The 21,365-nt window shown below is 43.6% G+C and overlaps 1 protein-coding gene across 1 annotated transcript in view; it reads left to right on the forward strand.

Annotated features, from left to right (window-relative positions):
• The window catches only part of tenm1 (teneurin transmembrane protein 1), a 147,672-nt gene that overhangs the window by 102,972 nt on the left and 23,335 nt on the right, over positions 1-21,365 (forward strand). Inside the window, exons 19-21 of the mRNA XM_068740281.1 lie at positions 330-582; positions 1,361-1,381; positions 4,657-4,889. Coding sequence (XP_068596382.1) covers positions 330-582; positions 1,361-1,381; positions 4,657-4,889 — 507 coding nt within the window. The remainder of the gene's footprint in view (positions 1-329; positions 583-1,360; positions 1,382-4,656; positions 4,890-21,365) is intronic.

Below are 21,365 nucleotides of genomic sequence, written 5' to 3' on the forward strand. Positions count from 1 at the left end.
CAGGATAGCCTGTGCCCCGCTGCTAACAATCAAAGTGCAATGAATGCAGATGGCATCTTTAAAGCCGCAATACACCATCTTTAATCTTCAAATCTGCCTGTGCAGAATCCAAAGGATGCTAATGACTCACGAAACACGGCCACGGCTATCAAAACATTTAGGTCACAACGTTCCTCAAACCTGATTGGTGCAGAATTAATTACTTTACTTTTTTGTTTTCTCAAAATGACTCTTGTCCTCCACAACTGAAATAAAAGAAATAATCAATCACAAAAAAATCTATTTTTGTATTCATGTTGAGTCAGATAAATGTGTGTTTGGGATTCCAGGAATTCTTCATAAAGGAAACGGGGAGAACGTCTTCCTCTCCCAGCAGCCTCCGATCATCAGCACAGTGATGGGTAACGGTTTCTATCGGAGTGTCCCTTGTGGGCCAAGCTGCAGCGGCGCCGCTCGAGACATGATGCTGTTTGCCCCCGTGGCGCTGGCCACTGGACCTGACGGCTCTCTCTACGTGGGGGACTTCAACTTCATCCGCAGAGTCCATCCTGATGGGTTCACCAGAACCATCCTGGAACTCAAGTGAGACTCGTGATCTCGTTTGGTATGCGTGAGCTAAGGGTAGAATGATCTCGGTAAGAATCTCCCGCACCGAGAAGCAGGTGGGGATTTGGGGGTATCGGATTGACTGGAGCACAATTAAAATGAAATTAGCTGGGCTGCTGTGGGTTTTTGCGCAGCTTTAGCTCTGGTTGGCATCTTCGGTTGGGATCTTTTTGATCTTGATAGCGAACATTCTGAAGTTTTTCTCCAATGCAAAAACCGTAGTGTGTGAGGCTCAGACATCGCAGACTCTCATCTACCTCTGTCGGATGTGAGAGACTCTCACAAGCCTTTGCTGTGAAACAAAGATGTTCTTTCTGTGGATTGTGACGATGCTATCTGCTCCAGTGCTGCAGGCGCTACATTCTCTATTTCTGTATTTTCTCAAGTGTGGATTCTCCATAGGATTTGCACATCCATTTGTACTGTAAACCGTTTGCTTTATGCAACTTTACCGTCTCATTCTTTGTTATTATTGTATCTCTAACTAATATTTCTGGTGCAGACAGAGGTTTTATCGCGTCTGTACTTGATACTTTGCTTTTCCTGTGGGAGGGCATGCCAACAGCTTCCTATTTACGTTAATATTTAATATGAATCAATGTAGCCATGTATATCAACCCTAATCGTCCTACATGAGGAGAACACTCACTCATATTGTGAGCGTGTAGCCGATGAGAATGTGACGTTATAAGTGATAACTTTTCTTATCTTCTCTTTACATATTTGTAAATGCTCCCCGGTGGCTCGTTTTCAGGAACCGCGATACCAGGCACAGGTGAGTTCCAGGGATTAGCACCACCTTCATACCTGCAGAGAACCCGCACGCAATGAAAATACACCCAGCTGGAAAGACAAGTCACATTGAAAATGCCTGGCAGCAGTTCATCTTAGTTTGTTTGTTGGAAATTGTGTTACTCTAGTTTTCCTCTTCCCCACAAGCACGCTATAGCGTTCCATACACACACACACACACACGCACACACACCCTGCATGCACTGAGGTTGTAGTCGGGTCTATAAAATCCTCATCTAAATTTAAGTCGCCACTATTTAATTTGTAAATTGGAGACCAGCCAAAATGTCAAGGATTGTGTTTTTTTTTTACGGATTACTTGGAGATGGTTCGTTCCCTCGCTGAGGAACACTGAGAGCCTCGGGCCCTTTATGGCCTCCATATCATCCCTGGCTCAAAGCCTCAATGGTAGAGGAAGGTCTGCACAGCATGTTCGACAAAGATCAGACAGATTTGTGTGTGTTTGTCTGTGGATGTGCCACTATCAGGGGTTATACACAACCTTTGTGTGTGTGTGTGTGTGTGTGTGTGTGTGTGTGTGTGTGTGTGTGTGTGTGTGTGTGTGTGTGTGGTGGTGAGAGAGGCAAAGGGCTTTACAGCTTTGACAATAGAGGATTTTCTGAGTCGCCATATCCAACATGCCAACATTTCCAACCACACTAAAAAGAATGGCCCTGGCTGAATTTTTAGGGTTCCGTGTGTGTGTGTGATGCAGACCATCATGAAATTCTGCGCAGCCTGAGATTCCAACCAGGGCTACCTGGTACCCGATGGGCTACTTCTGGGCGTCACCTTGGCTGACCGTGGCGTAGATTAATTCATGAAATCGAACAGATAATCAAAGTTTGGCAACACAGTGGCACAAATGAGTCACGCATTGAGTCAGATGTAGAAAGTAAACACGGCATGTCATCGATAAGAGATCCAGCGAGAAAGAGAGAAAAACCTGACTGCTAATCGTGTTTCAGCAAATAGTCCAGTGTAATAGATTATATTATAGTTAAAAGCAATAAACAGCTAATTCTAACTCACCAATTAGAACGGTTTCTGAAATATTATTACAAGTTCTGACTTATATTGTACTTTTATTGTTGGTTAAAATGTTATTTAATAGCTAAAAGTAAAGTAGTTCAAATTATCTATACTTAATGCAATGAAGTAGCGTAGCAGTGAAATGGAAAGTGAATCGCACAAACAATTTTCAATTCGATACTCTAAAATCCATTCTAACTCTTTTGTGTAATTCACAGCTATAATAGCTCAAATAAATCCTCCGCAGCGTGAACTCAGCCGAGACGGGATTCCTCTGAAGGTGCTTTGGACAGCCTCTCCTCACCCTTTAGTTCCCGCTTCCTCCTATTTCTCCGCAGCAGCTTTTTTTTTTTTTTTTTTTACTGTTAGCAGCATCTTAGGGTTCCGCTTTTATTCTATACTATTGTTCTCCCAAGTCAAATGCATTAATTATTCATCCATATTCAGCTTTCAAAGCTTTTCGCTTCACATTCTTCCCAGCAGAGTGCCTCGCAGGCAACGGGCCTTCAAAACAAGGTGCCTTCCGCAGGGAGATCATATGCGATGTGCTCACCGTAACGGCGTTGTCTATTTTTTCCCCATCGAGAGTTTGAGATAGGAGCAAAGCAAATAGGGGAGAGAGTCCTCGACAATATTATCTGAGAGCCCATATGGTTGATTCACAGAGAGAGTCAGGCACAGCCGGATCACTGTGTCTATCAACTCTGATTATTGTTTTCTTAGTATGTGTGGAGGGAGCTTGGGAGGCTGCTACTGCTGTTGTTGTTCATTTCCCTTCCACTGGATAAATAGACGTACGTATTCAGAGCTTTGAGCCTCTTAATTGAGAAGAAGACAGGTGAAGTGATCTGTAATCAGCGCCAGTCTCCATGCGAGCGCTGCAAGAGTGCAAATATGATATGCTTTGCAGGGCAGTGGCTCGCTTTGAATCTCGGTGAGTAACTCTCCTAGGATCAAGTTTAAATTATGTATGTCCAGTTCAGTGCAGCGCTCTGTAAACAGTTATGCACTTAATGGACTCGGTGACTGACAGCGCCGTTGCCTTCGTGGCAGGGTTTTCTTCTGGGTTTCAAGAAGGTGGAGGGTAATATCTGGAAGGAGGTTTCCTCTTTGGAGAATAAAGGTTTGCGGGGGGCAGAATACTCTCCTAGCATACATCTGTCGGAGGCAAACATCAATTACAGCTGCCTATTACTTGCTTGGGAGAACTTGTTTTTAATCTCTGCTGACAGTTGTAAATTAAATGCATTTTAATTAAGTAATTTTAATTTCCCATGGAAGATCTTTCTTCCCGGGTATATATATGACCAGACCCGGCTGACACTGGAGTTCAAGCTGTTAAGCCATCGCTTGGAAATCAGTTAGTTCCATTATTCAAGGCTCAAGGTGAAGCATCTCCAATCACATTTATTTAAAAAAACCCTGAGGTGAAGCTTTAAAATGCCCTAACCTGAGAATGTCAGAGGTGTTCAGCAATGACTGAACTGCAAACTGTACAGATGCAAGTCAAGACTTATCTGCACTGTTGACACACCCACAGAGTCGACCCGCCTCCTACACGAAATACAGCTCAAAATCAATACCAGGGTAAATGAAGTCAGCGTGAAGCACAGCCTGAGGGTCAAAGCGATGGCCATAAGATAGTGATTAAAACCGGACTGTTTCATAACATGGCGTTTTCTCCACATAAAATTTGGAGGATCCAGATACTTAAACAGAATAAACTTTTTTTTTCCACTTTTTCCCACATCTATTAATAGTACTATATATATATATATAAAAAAAAAAAAAGAAACAGTGTACATAGAACTCATTTGGCTTCTATTCATGTTCTGGAATTGTGATCTGAGAGCTTTATGCATCTCATTGCGCTTGTTTCTCTCTCTTTTGTTTGTGCCATGGCATCAAAAAGTCAAATCAGCCATTAAAGACAATATTTACCAGCCATCAAACTATAAATAGAGGACGCAAACTCCAAACGAAGCTTTCTGACATTCATAAAATAGAAAACGACCCCATCGACCCATTCTCAGAGTTGGATTCTCGCAACCAGTATTTGTGATGTGTCTCCACCTCATTCAAGCCTGCATGTGGGAATCTTTATGCTAACAAATTAACAGATAGTTTAGTCCATATGCTGTTTTATTTTAACAGTAATAAATTCACATCAACATTCAACTCTACTGTTTGAATTTGCTTTTTGTCTTCTGTATTTACTCACACCAGCACCAGCCCTGCTCACAAGTACTACCTGGCCATGGATCCGATGGGGGAGGTCCTTTACGTCTCTGACACCACCAGCCGCAGAGTGTACCGGGTGAGGAACCTCGGGCAGCCAAAGGATCCGTCGCGCAACCTGGAAGTCGTGGCCGGGACGGGGGAGCAGTGTCTACCCTTTGACCAGAGTCACTGCGGAGAGGGCAGGAAGGCCGCTGAAGCTGCGCTCAACAACCCTCGAGGTGGGCAGAACGTGCACTGCATCCTGTAGCAATACACACACAGTGCTGCCATCAGCATGACGCTCACCGGCCCTCCAGGCTAATGTTAGGAGATACACAGACATTTCTCGTCGTCGTCTTCCGAAGGTCACTACTTTAAATCTCACGCTGAAGTTTTTAATCATTTAATATTCCCACACCAATTTCATGAAAAGAAAAATCACCTCACAATTTCATGCAGCGATGAATCAGAATCTAATCCCATGAAGCTCCCAGGAACGCATCTCGTTGCATGTAATCTGCATGTGTGGCAATTCTTTTCCTTCTCCATCTTTGATCTTGCTCTCATCGCTACGTCCTTCAGTCCAAGCTGGTCATTTATTTACAGCTTTCTCGCCTTCTATAAAGACCTCCTGCTTAACCTCCGTCCTGCACGTGGCCGCTCTTTATAAGGTCAGAAGCCTGCGTGATTCCTGCTTTGTTCTGAAATGCCCCTCGTTTCTAGACTCCCCACACTGTGACTGATGCGTCACTTTTGCACTGTGGATGAACCAATGTTTCTAATTTGACAGAAAAAAAAAAATACACTGTGAATGTATTTACAATTTAACTAATGGAACAGTCATTCTTCTCATTTAAAATTCAAATAGGTTTAAACACTATCACTTCCCTGAGGCATATTTCCGACGCCGGTATTAATATTATGAGTCCCGCGTTATGTATTGACCAAAGACAATCGCTTGAAGCTTTGATAGTTTTGAAAACAGCAGTTTATCTTTAATGATAGAAATACTTAGATATGCTGTGGCTTTAAAATGATGCTGAATTGTTTCCAGGACTCTGCTGCTGCCTCACAGCCTCCCACCATCAACACTCGGTTGATGCGAATTGATAGATTCCTGCTGATTTCTTCTCAACCCCTGCCAGTCATGTTTTTAGATGCATTTTTCCCGCTTGTCAGTCAGACAGTTTTCACTACTTACTTGTAAAGGTGGCCTAATCATTTTATCAATAGCGATTAAGTTATATTGTTATCAGGGAAAAAAGGATATCGGCTGCTACTTTGTGCCAAATTACTGCTGCTAGCCTTTTTTCTACAGCAGAGACTTTGCAGGAAGAAAACAAGTATAATAAAACTAATAATCATGGCTGCAGTCCTTTTAGGTAATCGAATTCCAAGACCCTGCTATTGTGCCTGCTGGCGCGGTGTCATGACCGACTGTGAAATTGAATGAGGACATCGTGAATGTTACTGGTTGCACTGGGGCCATTCTGATGAAAATAAGTCAACATGCCTCGCCCTATAACAAAGATCACGTCATCTGTTATTGCTCAGCCGCCCGCCAAGTCGCTGCAGTTGTTGGTCAGAAAAGTCGAGCGAAGAAAAGAAAAGAGCAAAGCAGCTGAGGGTGAGCGGGCCGAGGCGACGCAAGACCGCTGCGTTTCTTCTGTAATTTAACATCGGTCATTGCTAGGTGCGGCGACCGTGATGAAAAATATGTCTCAATAGTCATACAAGCAGAACCACTGTAGAATCCATGACAGAGGGAGAGCGGGCAATAGAGGCTGGGCTGAGAGCAGCATCATCCCAGGCAAAAACACAAGAGAGTAGATGAGTAATATGATGAAGACCGGAAGGATCAAATAAAAGAGAAATGAATGTTTCCTCTGCAGTAAGATGAACAGCGGCTCCTCGCTTCAGGAACTTTGTGATGGCGTGAAAAAGGAACAATTGGCAGATTGAACCCACGTGGATGATTATTTATAACAGGGATAGAGAGGTGATTGGTGTCATGCCTAAAACCTTTTCCTCCCTGAGCTGATATATTGGTGCACGATGTGCCAAACCGCTCCGTGTGCTGGGTGCTCTCTATTATTCTCAGACGTAATGACTGCTTGGATGAGACTTGTCAGCGATTCAAAGGCACTTTCGCACTGCAGCGTCTCCTGCATTCCTTTCTTTTGCAAGGTAGTGCAACGTCTGATGATTTTTTTTCTCCTTCAGAATAAAGTGAGGCAGGCGGGGGGCAGGGGGGTCTGTGAAGATGTATCGGAGCATGTCTGGGGTCATTCACGCTGAGAGTCTGGGGACAGAGATACAAAAGTAAAGCAAAAGAAACAAAGTCTTCCTCAAAAATGAAGGAGTCACTTGAAGCGGTTTGCATTTGTGATGCGACGTCCCATTTCAGTGATCTTAAAACCAAACTTCAGGCAAGAAGCAGCACATTGACTGACCGTTTCTGCAGGGCAAGTGTGGGACCCATGATGTTTAGTATGTAATGGAAACAGACCCCCCCCATTCTCTTATTTAAGTTTTCGTTATTTTGCAGTATGTAATATTGTTCAGTTGCATAATGTGAAATATTCAAATGCATATGTAATATTGTTGGTGCGTTGTCAGTGATTAAATGAGTAAGGCTCATGCAGGCGTTTTGGGGGAAGCTTCAGGGGTCCTTAGTGTACACGGGTGGACATGTGTAGAGATGTGTACAAGAGAATGAGGAGACGAAGAGCCGCTGCATGACGCAGCCACGTCGAGCTCCGCACCGTAGTTTTATATTCACGAAGAACCGGATTAAATTCACACATGCCCACCTGGACATTCAGTTATTGTGTCCAAGTGCGCAACACAAGCTTTTTGGAGTAAACCAAGAGCATGCTTGATATACAGTAGGGCACGTTGCTCAAAACAGAAGAATATCGCCATCTAAACCATGCTGAATTCCTGGAAAAGGAGAAGAAGAAAAATCACAAATCTGCTGTGAGGATTGCATCATGGGACAACAAGTTCTGCTGTACATTTAAAATCCATTTATCACCAGAGATGTCAAAGAGATCTCCCTGGAAGCACAGAGAAACCGCCCCGGGGTCAATGCAGCTCCTCTGCATGCAACCGGAATTGATTGAGCTATACAAGAAAACCTGTCTCTGCAGCGCTCAACGTGACCCCGTTGCTCTCTGGACATCAAGGCCCATTCTAACGATGGATGAGATTGACTTTAACGTCTTTATCCTGCAACATTTTCCTACATACTGCTGCAAAGCAGAGAGATCGTCGATTGTCTGTATCCCTGGAGGAACGGACACGTTCCTCCAGGGATACAGGGATACAGACAATCATACCTGTCCTTCAAAGCCATTCAAATTGGAAGGAAAATGCAACAAAATTGCAGGGTGTATTTGAAGTGACTTTCAGCGCACTCCGTCACCCACTAAGAGTCTTAAATAAATAAATAAAACCAGACAGCCATGGAAGTGTCACTCAAGTGTGGTCCATGCATGCACACTCACTCTAAAAGACAGAGCAGCAGCACAGAGCTGACCGATGTTCTCAATAGAATGTCATTAATGTAATTCTCCAGAAATGTCATTAAAACATGTAATCCTTTTTTTTAAATGACAATAACAGATTAATAATAATAATAATAATGGGCGCATGGCTTCCTTGGCTTTGGGCGGCTTTCAGCCTGAAATCTAAAGTGAACCTAAGCTTCTGCCACAGAGACGTCTGCTGTGAAACTTTAGCCACTTTAAGCTAAAGGGCATTAATGTGTGTATATTTCAGACAGAGTGTCTGGATCAGTTGCATCATTAGTTAATAGCTGTCAGACTGGATGGCAGCAATGTGCTGCCTCCTGACAATCAATAATACATTTATATTTTATTTCCCCATCCCTTCCTGTTAGTTGGACACGTCTTACTGAACCATTTCTAAAATCTAAAAAATCATGGTGTGGAATTGGGAACGGGGGGCTGTAACTTTTTTTTTTTTTTTTGTGTTAGTTTTCTACATGGTCTCTAGAATGTTACCACAATCTTAAACAACATTAATTAATGTGTATTTTATGTTACATCCACGAGAGTCAAGATTGAAAACTAAAACCCGATGTATTTACGGTTACATTTACAGTCAGCAAAGTGAGGATATTACGAAACATCCTTGTTAAATTTGCCTGCATCCTTAACAGTTTTTTGTGAGTATACATCCAAAACCATTGTTCATTGTTAGTGACCAACCCTTTAATAATGTCACCGCTTTACAATCGATACCCCATAAAATGTTGAACTTTATTCGGAACACTAATTATATTCTTGGCTATTTTTATCAGGATGTTTTATATGTATATTTCCGAATAGAACGGTTTCCTTTGGTTTTGTAATCTGATATACGTGTTATACTCATGCACATAACAGTTAATTATTACAAGGGAGGGCATAATGTTGTCCGTCATTCATCGGCATCACCGTGATGTCCATGGATTGGCTCATGCAAATTTTGTGTATGAGAGGAAGAGGGAAGCATGAATTCTTTCATCTCAAAATAATTGTAGTTCATTCATTCATTCATCTTGACCACTTGTTTGAAATCCGTGTGGCAAGATTTTACTGGAGCCAATGGGCGGGAGGAAAGGCACACCCTGGACGAGCCACCAGTTTATTGCAGGGTCACGTATAGACAAATAATCAATCACACTCACACATACGGACAATTTAACGTAACCAATTCACCCAAGCTGCATGTTTTTTTGGTGGTGGGAGGAAGAACCTGGAGAAACCCACGCAGACACGGGAGAACGTACAAAACTCCTTCACAGAAAGGAATCGAACCCTCCGCCTTCTCCCTGTGAGGCCACAGCTCCACCCACTGCGCCACCGTGCCGCACATGATTATAGTTTATAATGATTAATTACATGTTTGCCACTGACAAAAATGAAAAATAGAAAGCGCTCTGATTCCCTTGTGTCATTGAACTCGCCATGTGTGCAATCTGTCTTGTGTCCAAAGTGTTCAATGGTGAGCAACGGAAAATACATTCTTAAATGTCATTCTTAGTCGTCTCTCGTGACGCACCATTTATCTTCTATTTCACTGCAGAGGTTAGATTGGCATATTTTTATGCTTTCCTGCACCCCACCACCATCATATCATTTTAATGCCTGTGGCATAAATGCTATTATACATACTGTGGAGGGCAAAACAGGACTGTACTTGGCTAGTTGGGCTTCATTTACACAAAAATCAAGTGCTTGCAGGAGCAGGAAATCATCTTTCCCTGTCACCCCCACACACACCTGGGAAAACTTTAGTTTCCAGGGTCACGCCGATGTCTAAGCCACAGATCTGTCACTCAGGCTGCACCCACAGTCCTCCACTGCCCCCCCCCCCCCTCTGTCAGTCGCAATCAGTTTCTAAGTGCAGTTCAGTCTGATGTTTGAGGCAGGCACCCAGCTGAATTTGGACTTCACTAAAAAAAATGTAGGTTAGCTACGTCTCCATGCTTCAGATGTCACTAGTTCTACAAAGAAACTGCAAATTTGGGAGCAGAACTTTGATTTTGATTTTTTTCCACCCACATCTTCATAAGTTCACAGTGATAAAACTGAGAAAAGATGATGAAAAGGAAAAGAAATAGATAAGAGACAATTTGACAGATGATAGGAAGACTGTTATCCTTGGTGTGCCCCTTCCACCTCAGAACGCGCTGCGTGTCTGCCTTTATACAGTAATAGAATATTCTGTCCCAAGTCTCACGTTCATGCACGGCCAGGTACTTTTCACTTCTTGACTCTCTGCACTTCACAGACTCTTCTGTGGCCATTGTGCTTCGACTAACCAGCTCTTATAAAGGCTCCGGGGATTCCTGTCATCCAGCTGCCACAGCCTACACTCGTACCTCCTACCACAATGCTAATGAGTGTTAGACTTCACAGAGAAATATCCAGTTCTTCATTGAAGATGTGGCTGTGTAATTCTGCCGCCTTCATCTTGCCTTATATCCTGCAAAGTCGAGCCTTCCTACTCTTTCACCATTTCCTCCACCATTTCTTCCACCTTTTTCATCTTGTTGGTTGTGCCCTGGCGTTGACATTGCTGGAGTAGGTCTGCCGTGACCCTTAACATTGTTTTAACATGGCAAACAGGAAATAGTACAGTAATCCGTCATTTTATTTTAGTAGACAATGTTGCGGCGCTGTTGAGCATTGTCCCAGTTTGTGCTGCATAGCATGAACTGCAAGGATTATCCTGTGTCCTTCAGACACTCACTTTTGAATGCAAAATCTGGTGCATTGTTTGGCGCTAGCTCTGCATGCGCCTGCAGTCAATTAGCTTGGCGAATAAAAAGGCCTCGCTCCATTTAGGATGGATCCCATGTTTGACACGAAAGAGGCGTCGGTCCCGTAGGATCGCGCAGCCGGGCTTACATCACTGGGCTCGTGTTCACAGTATGAAGGGGTACTGCACAATCACTGAACAAGTACGTATGTCTGTGTATAAATAACTGCGTTTTATGTGTACGTTTGGACAGAGGAGTTCCGTGGGGTTACTCCAGTAGGTTACGTTGTTGACGTTTGCCTGTGCAAGTCTTATCAGCCATTTGTTGACTAGTCCCAAACAACAAAGCTGCTATCCACAGAGAGAGGTATGCGTGTGTGATCGCTCGCTGTTACAGTCTCCCCCCCTCCGACCCACAGGGGGCAGACTAATGCCCTTATCAGAAGCTGACACGCTGCCACCGCATTTCTCCCTCTTGCCACTATTGCCCTCTTATTTTCTCTCCTCTGCTGTCTTTCTTTCATTCTCCTTTTTTTTTTTTTTACATCTCTCTTTACCACATGCAGACAAATGCGTTTGTCCCCGTCTCCCTCAGCCACACGGCTGCAAGGCACGCCGTCGGATTTGAGATAGTAGAGGCCGGATGAGGCGGCGCGTTTAAACCGGTTGTGCTTATTAGCATGTTAAACAGTCAGAGCGTTTAAAATAGAGTCGTAGACAGAGGGTAATATGCTCCAGAGGCCGCTAACCTTAGACCGGAACCAACAGGCTACCTGCAGCATAGTATCTTTCCTGGTGGTTGCAATCCGAACAGCACCGACAAATAAATGTTTTCTTGCACTGGTCGGCAGTTTTGTTCACAGGAATGGTTGAAAATGTGCAGAGGAGCGTTTCCCCACTTTGTTTTATCAGTGTGAATCATGCATTTGATGTTTCCAGCAAGCCCATCCTCAAACCATTAACTTAGCAAACACTGGTCCCCTGCTTCTCCTCCAGCAGCGGAGTCACGGCGCGGTCCCCTAAATGCACCGCCTATAATCACTGCCGCCGACATTTCACGCTTTCCCAAACACGCCACTTCCCAAACTGTATTCTGTGTCTGCAGCACTGAAGTTTGAAGATCTGCCAGCTGCTGTGCGTTCTAACTTTAAGAGGGAATACGCCATTGTTATTCTACCTCTGGCTCCCATAGCATTTAGAGCGGAGTGATTGCTGTACCTCGGAAAATGGAGCGCGGGAGAAGGGGGGGGGGGGGTTAGGGTAGGGGCTGATTGAATTGATAGAGAAAAAGATGGAGCTTCGAAACAAGGGAGATGAACAGATTGTGAGGAGAACGTAAAAGCAACGGAGGCTCAAAATAATATGAAATTAATAGAGGGAAGAGGAAAAAAGAAAGAAAGGGGAAACAAGAGTGTGAATATGATGGAGAAAGAGGGTGAGATAATGCATGTTTTGCATGTAAATCCTGCATTTTGCAGCAGTTCCTTTTTTCATCTGCATATTAAACTGGCGCTATGGCTGCCTTCCGTCTCAGAGAGTCAACAATCATTTTGGGTTTAAACAGAGCAATGCTTCTCAAAACACGGACGCCAGAGACGTCGCACCATGTTTGCAGCTTGTGTGTTTCGTTTCACGTTGACCGAGCTTTTGTCTTTGCCCCTGGACATTTCCTGCATTAATGATACACACATGAATTAATCACACAGCAAGGCAAATGGCAGCATACTCTATGATGATGTAAATTAGATAGATGGCATCGGGTCATGCTATTCCTAAAACAACTTGTTTTCCTGCTGCAGCATCCATGGTAATTAGAAGATCAACAATAGTTTGAGCAACAGCCATGCATCGCTGAGCAGCCACATTAAGAAGTCATGCCAGGGACTCGTTAGTGCCGAAAAAAATATACTGGAAATAAAACTGCCTGATCGTGAATTGTAGCGCGATGGCAGATGTCTTGTTGGTACAGCGTTTTCCAGAGCACTATAGCCTGTTCAGCTGGGCTGCATTCTTAAACATGCAGAAATCTGTTTTACTCAATAATGAATGCGGCACACTCTCATTTTAAAGTGGTTTCATTGAGAATTCCCAGCAGACCCGCATGGTATTGAACATGCGATGTCGAAGTCTCATTCTTTATAGGCAGCTGTTTGAGTCATACTATATATATATATATTGTTAGTAATAAGAAGTTTAAACCAGTGTCTTGTGAGGTGATATAATTACCTCCGCCAAGGCGGCGGTTATGTGATTTGCTGGCGTTTGCTTGTCTGTCCGTCCGTCCATATGTTAGCAAGATAACTCAAAAGGTTCTGGATGGATCTTGATGACATTTTCAGGGAATGTTGGGAATCTTACCAGGAACAGATGAAATTTTCATGATGATCCAGATCACCATGTGGATGGTGTAAATCTAGTCATGAGGGGAATGAGCTGCTCGGTGGAGATCTGCGCTCTCCGAGTGCTTTTCTAGTTTAATCATGTTGTTCTTGCATGAAGAGTTGAAGTGAAGCTTACACTGTGAACTTTATTTTCTGCACTATAACAAGACGAGAAATTAAGATAGATAGATTGAAGATTCGAGATGTGTATTCCTATGAAAGATGTCAGATACGATTAGATGGCTACATCCGTTTTCACGCTGATGTCACAGCCTAAAACTGACCAAATTACACTCGTTGAGATTAATCTCAACCAACAGACGGCGTGGGCGAAGGTTGGCTTCATAGTGCTACTTATTTAATCACTTCTTGCAGTTAATTTTTTCAAACTACGTACTCAGAATCTTTTTTTTAATATATTTTTATTCATGATTACAGGGCAAAGCATTTTAATCTTTCCTGTTTGTATATCTTTACTGAATTTTACAGGGCAGGTCCATTTTATGGTCAAATATTGCCATCCCTTCTCAGTCCACATAGTAAAGATCTACTAAACAGCAGAATTGTGTGTTGTTGTATTTTAAAGCAACAAATATATCGGTTTGGATTGGATTGTTCGGCGTCTTTGATGAAAAGGCCTCTGAAACAAGACATTTGGCTCGAAGTGTTTGACGGTACTGAGCTCCATCTCCTGATGCCAGGGCTGGATGGCTACATGCTAAAGCCAATTTTGCATAACACCATGTGCCAGGAACTTTGTTATTCACCAAACAATGGCTGTATCTCAGAGAGCATCTCATCTCTGTCACAGTCATTTTGGGACAGAGGAGGACTTGTAGATGTTCTGATGGGAAGCAGTCTGCTCCCTGCCAAGATGAGCTGAACACCAGAGAACACAGTTTCAGAGGTAGATTCGTGCTTACTTGAAATGAGGCTCCACCTGTAAAATGCCTGCCACTCCACTAATGCATTTGGTAAAACATCATGCAGACTGACAGCTACCTTGTTTGTAGTCGCCGTGTGTCGGGTAGCTTCAGAGAGATTACTGAAGCTCACTGTGTGTGTAATGAAGCCCTGAGTCAATAAGAGATGCAGGCTTAAGGCCAAAGGCTGAGCCCGTGCATCAAAGGTGCGATGTTTGTGCCAGTTAGTGAGGATGGCTGTTTTTTGATTGACAGCCTCTGGGTCCCCCCACATCCGCTCTGCATCTCCCAGTGAAGGGACACTGAGTTAGTTACGGTCGCCTTGTCAGAAATGTGTCAGGCTGACAGCATCGGCGTGATTGCGGGAAATGTGACATGCATGTCCCTTTAAATGGTCGAGAACGGTCACTGTTGGCAACTGGCCTGTCAGCATCCACTGGGATGATGGCAGGTTGACAGAAGAGTGGAGATTTCCCACTGTGGAAGAGAAAAATTACATTAAATGCAAGTGAATGCTGGACACGCACACAAGCACACACTTAGAAACATTTGTGTTGCTCGGGGAGGTGGAGGGGCTCTAATGAGCGGACAGGTAGTGAACTTGTGCAGGAGGATTCCACAGACTCTTAAAACACATTGACAGAAAGAGTCAACTAGAATGATGGTGGAGACAGTTCTGGTTGGGAGTCCAGGTGAGCCTTCCTGAGTGAGTGTGTGAGAGGCGGTAAGTGTTTGCACCTGGGAACCATTATCACCTGCAGCTCTTCAAAAGACCACTGGCGAGACCTCCCTCCTCCCCAGAAACACACACACACACAGTTCTATTGGAGAAATGGTGAGGGGGGGGGTAAAAGTGCTGCAAAACCAACTCTCTGTGATAAAGAGTCACCTCGTCCGCAGTTACTGTGATGATGTCTGTGTGTCGGCAAACGTGTTTCGGTGGAAGCTGTGCATAAAGATTTCCATCCTTTGGTCGTTAAGTGCCTCATTTTCACCCCCCCCCCCCCCAGCTGTGACAACATTTGTTTCTTGCCTTCTGATCCCTTTCCCTCTCTACCATTAGAGGGCCTCGGTGGCTTGTTGTTGTGATGGCATGTTCGGTAAAAGAGCCTCTATTGATGGGCCTCTTTGTGTTTGTTTGATGTTCTAAACAGTGCGACATAATCTGCAGACGCTCTGATGCAAACCCCTCAGCCTTTCTAGTCCAGAGCATTTGAATTGCTTTTATAATTGAGTCTGTCTGTTGCTTCTGCAATTCCTTTGGATCTGTTTTTCTTTTTTTTTTTGCTATCAAGCAAGGCAATTACTGCCAAGTTGAATATTTTCACCACAACTAAAATGATTATTCGCAAAAATAAATAAAATACAAACATTTCTATACAGCTATTCCAAAAATATCTCTCCACTTCTTGTCTGTATGTCGACGATGTGTAGTCAGAAACTAACAGCTAAAAATGGCAGCTATCAATAATTAATTATAATGCGGGTTAATGTGTTAACAAACTTTTAGTGGTTGATAATTAGATGAGCCACAGTGCCTGATTCAGACCTAATTACTAAGCCACTGTCTGTTCTGTGAGGTTTTAATGAATAATTAAATACAAGAAGCATTAATTATTTCTGCACATGAAAGATCTAACAGAAATGAACGCCTTCTCTCATTGATATTTTACATTGATTGCTGATAAGTGTTTGATTTGGGAAAGTGACAGCCATTAAAAGAAACCCATGCGCTGCAGCTTTTGCATCAAGTTAGTAATTTAATATTAGTTTTATTTGTATTGTTAAATGTCGATGATTTATGTACTAAGGACTTTCAACGGAAACAAGACCGCAAGGGCTTTTTTGAAATGTTCCTCTTAGACAGGATATTTGACTTTATTTGTACTGTAATACATGCTACTGTTTGACTGTACCTGTACTCTAACATTCTATCTAATAAATATATTCATCATCATCATCATCAGCTATTCGCGCCTCATAGCTGTACGTCACACCGACACAGTGGCATTAGATGGCATCATGACTTGCCAGTCATTTCTTTAATGTTATAGGTGAGAAATGGCAAGTCTTACAGATGCACTCCATCATGGACACCCCTGCAGTCAAACACATCAGGGGGTGCGCTGTGCCACCCCACAGACAGAGAAAATAGATTGATCCCCTCCCATTGAGTGTACACGGGTGCTAGTGTGTCTGCGAATTTCTCCGCTCCAGACATCTCCAGATTATCTCCAGCCTTATTTGCACTATATTATACATGTGCACAACGTGATTAACTGCCATGCCGTATCGTTTTTGCGAGAAGCTTTGCCGCATGCATCGAGGTGCGCACACCTGAATACACCACAAAAAAACATGCGGTTGCACATGTTGTAACACACACAAATTCACATATATTCGCATGCTCACATGCAAAAAAAAACACACACAAAAAAAACAACTCTCTTTCTGTAAGTGAAATGATGAAAGGAAACGGTGAGCTGGCTAAAGGCCCTTTGAAATGGTTTGTTCTCCAGCTCTGCTCAGTCCGGCTGCAGCACTTAACGGACACTCCAGGCTTCGCCCGGCTAATTTGTTTGAGTTTTTTTGTAATAAGAGTCCCTCACTGGGCGACTTGTTTAGGGGAAACTGTTCATCTGTGCTCGTCAGTCACGCTGTCGATTTGCACCAAAGCCTTTGGAAATGATCCTCTACTACAGCGAGCATCATTTTGATGTTGTAATAACACGTCAGCCCATATCATTAACACCCACTGAGCCTGGGGGGAATGGGAGGGCGGAAAAATAATGCCTTCGACCTCAGGCTGCAGGCTGGTGGCTCTGTGTGTGTGTGTGTGTGTGTGCACCTCACTCCTACACCCTAACCCTAACCTCAGGCTGCAGGCTGGTGGCTGTGTGTGTGTGTGTGCACCTCACTCCTACACATACATGTCACGACTGAGTGTAAGTTGAACGGTTTCTAGACTTCCATACATATTATCATTATGCTTCCTCCTGCATGAGGAGATGCCTTAAATAGGTTTCCCTCGCAGACTTCGTGGCTATTTTTTTAACTTCATTTGTTGCAAATACGTGTTGTTTTTTTAAAAGCTTTACATTTCCTCCAGCTTTATCCACAGAGGCTGCTGCTTTGACAGCGTAGCTGTCACCATTTGAAGCGTGAATGTTCTGTCAAAGGGGCCTCCAACACCAGAAGACTGACTTCCTGTGCTCTCGAGAGCTCAGGTCATAGAAATCAGTATGCACTGCACACACACGTGTTCAAAAAACCACTTCCTGTTGCCACTGACGCAATGAGCTTTCTACTTTTATTATATTATTTATTTATTCTATTTTTTGCCTTTAATTAGCCTTTGTCACCTCATCTCACTTCTTACCTTACACCCCCCCCTCACCCCCCTTCTCTGTTCAGAAAGTCCCTGGTGGCTCTTCTCTTCAAGTAGCTGTAATCAACGCTGATGCTCTCGGAGACCCCCTCTCCAAGGCATTACTCGGATTGGATTGCAGTAAGGGAGGGAGGGGTGGGGGGCGGGGGGCGTTTTAACCGATATTCTTTTGACAAGGACAACGAAGAGATTCTTTGATTGAGAGTGACTGGCTTGTAATGGTTAATTGAAGCCATTCCTCATCGTGTCCCTTTGTCTCGTCGCCGCCTCCCTCCTGTTTTTGCACCTCTTCCGGCTCTGGCTGTCTTCTTCTCGTTGGCTGCATTTCCCCCTGAATCTGGGCTGAATGCGGAAAGCACCGCGTTTTATCATCTTTGCCTTCACTCTTCTTCTTTGTCTTCCCTGTGTTTTCCAAGGTCAGTCCAGTGCCGTTTGATTCACTTTTCTTTGATGATAAAATCCAGTCCCAACTTTAGCCAAATGTCTATGTCCCACTGGGGTTGACATCTATCTCAATTATTTGCCTGCCGGTGTGTCTGCCAGCTTCTAAACATGTGTATCAGAGTGCCAGGACCACTCAGGGAGAAGAACAGTAATTCTTTTGATGTCTTGTAAGTATCCATGGGCTATATGGAGGGGCTGTGAATTCCCTTAGCACATTATGCAGCTTTACCCACAGCAGCAGGAAATCCAGTCCCTAACAAGGGGCATGTGGACAGCTTTTTCAATAAACATGGCCAAACACTTTTATCCAACGCCCAAACTGCTGTGTAAGTCCTTTCATCAATACAAAGCAATTATAGGAATTGTTCTTATTGTTTTGCTTGTGTGTTTAATAAGTAAGCTGTTCTCTTGTAGCTATTCTTGCTGCCAGGCTGACAGCTATTTAGAAGCCACTTGTGCCAAAATAAGACATGGAAATCCAGAGCATAGGTTGGGTGTCAGAAAAGCAGAAACGATGGCGAGAAAGAGCAAAAGCAGAACATTTAGGTTTAGAGTCAATAGATCCAAATGAGACAATAAAATAAAATAAAATAAAAATATCCAGGGACAGAGAGGCAGAGAGAAGAATTCAGCATAGAGATGGAGTCCTTGCTGCCTCGTCCATGTCCTTGTGCAGGATTTATGAGCTCTAAGATCAGGGACTGGTTGAAGGTGCTAGGAGGAGAAATGGGTGTGAAACTGAAGGGAAAGTGGGAAGGATCTGAGGATGGGAGAACATAAAAAGTTTCAGGAATAAGTGGGTTCTGACTGCGCTGTGGGTTGAGACGTCCCTCCTGCATAATGTGAGATGGCAGGGAGAGAAATGGTGGGCTGAGAGGAATGAATGGACGAAGTAGGAGGAAAAACTGAACAGAGGAAAGCAGACAGACGCTTTAGAAGGGTCAGAGGACGACGATTTGATTAGCAGCAGCAGGGCAAGATGGAGGCCTTACAAAGAAAGAAACAAAGGCACAAATAAAAATGATGTGGTCAGGGGGGGCAAAAAAGAGTAGAAGAAGATCAAATGAGGATGGACAGGAGAGAAGGGGGTTGCTTAGAGAGGAGAGGAAAAGGTGTTGGTAGGAGGGGTGAACCTGTGGGTGCTGTAATCTGTCTGTGTCACAGGGATGATGAAGGGGCCATGAGGGAGAACTCTGCAGTTCACCTTCTGGCCTCTGGAGGAAACACAGTGACACCCCCCCCCAACATCTCCACCTCTACTCCACCCGCACGATTTATGACTCATGAGGTTGGTCGGGGGCTGCTTGGTTTGAAGACATTTGTGAATCTAGTGGTGGTGGATGTTTGTGTGTGTGTGTGTGTGTGTGAGCGACCACACAATGAATTAAATTGCGTGCAAAGCAAGCTATTGTAAGTCAATAGACCTCCGTGGTGCCTGGGGGACAGGACGGTGGTGATTTCTACCCCGTGTTCAGAAAGTCTTCAGAGGTACATCCCCACATAATCCATTACGACAGCCTGAAAGCCGAACGACCGACAAAACCAGAATTAAAATCAAAGGCGAGTGCGACGAGATGACTGAACGCGAGATGAATGGTTGGCGCTGCCGTGCATACTGATGGTGCCACTCATCGCGGTTCTCTTGTGATGCGCTGGCACTGGTGTGTCATCAGATGACTCGTCTGGAAGCCAGCATCGATCAGATCATTGGCAGAAAAGCAGGTGATCGTTAGCGACTTTGATAATCTATTGTTTTATAGAAATATTTACTTATATATTTTGGGAGAAGGAAAAATTCAGAATGGAATTCTGGACATTGCTTTTTTTGCTCTAGAAAAAGTTTATTCTGACATTTTAAAACCTCAACATAATGAAAAATAGGGGGTAGCTAGTCATGATGAGCCCACGTCGAATGTTCCACTCAGATCCACAAAGTGGTCCCACTTATTTGATTGATCTAATTGTTTGTAGTTTAATGGCCCACGGCTCTAATGTTTAGTTTCCCTCTCACAGCCCTCATCAACCTTGTTCCCACCTGCAGCCTGCAGCTGTTTCCAGAGGAAGCCTGAATAAATCTGCTGTCTGCCCAGCTCCAAATGATAAACTGACACGGTTTACTAGCTGGTGAACATAGTGAAGCATTTAGCAGCTAAGTGCCACACATTTCCCTGAGGCTTTAGTGGAGACCAAAAGTAGTGGTGAGAAGTGGTGAAAATTGTACTTACATTCATCAGGTGCAGAAAAACAAGTAGCCATGAAGGCTAATGTTAGTATCAATTGGCAATATCCTTCAGATCTGCCTATATTGTCAAATATTATATTTTTGGTGTCGAAAAATCAACCCAAGATTAACGATCAAACTAAAAGACAGAATGATACTAAAGATAATAATGAAAAAGGTGAAGCTGTTTTACCATTCTGCTGTTTACTTTGTGTTTTAATGGCTTCCTTTGTTGCCTATTTTATTGTGCTATTAAGTTTTGTGACTGATTGTGACTTATTCAGTTATGAGTGTGATCGGTCTCCATCAACTCCTCTGAGTCACGCTTGAGATAAAGATGAAAACAAAAAGCCTGACGCGACTCAATGGCGCACATTGATGGGTTTTTAAATGGCATAGCAGCCGCACGCATCGTGGCAGGTCGAAACACAGAGATACGGTTATTGTCAAAGAGGCTAAGTAAAGGCAATCAAGAAGATTATGTTACGAGAGGTGAGCCTTGAGTCGTGCATTCTCATTGTTGAGGAGGCGAGGCGAGGGGCCATTGTCTGAATGGAGATGAGATGGGGATGAAGGCCGCTCGTCATCCATAACAGCTGATTCATAGTCAGCCCTGACCTTTAATATCTGGACTTTCGGCTCACTATCTGCTGCAGAGCTCCGAGTCAAGGACAGTTCAAGTGTGCGCCGTTCATAACAAAACATATACATATATATATATATATATACATATAAAGCTTGTGTCCTGAAGTGTGTGTTCCACACACTCCTAATTGTTCTTTTCCATTATGTTAAGAGATCGAGGCTTGACCTTTGACCTGCAATTTCAAAACAAACAGGCACAGTGTGTGCGGTGGAATTATTTTGTGAGTCTTTGTCGACGATTTTCATATTAGAAAGGGTTTTTGTTCATTACGTTTGTTAAAAACTGGGATTACGTGTACACTTTCAGATCAGCCAGAATCATAGGGATCCATAAGCCAGGATAAAAAAGGCAAACGGCACTTTAACCAAAAGCTTGTGTCAGAACGATTTCAATCAGAATGAATGAAGAGATCATGTGAATCAAATTAATGACGTCTTCA

The sequence above is a fragment of the Brachionichthys hirsutus genome, chromosome 6 (assembly GCF_040956055.1).
Source record: "Brachionichthys hirsutus isolate HB-005 chromosome 6, CSIRO-AGI_Bhir_v1, whole genome shotgun sequence".
NCBI lineage: Eukaryota > Metazoa > Chordata > Actinopteri > Lophiiformes > Brachionichthyidae > Brachionichthys > Brachionichthys hirsutus.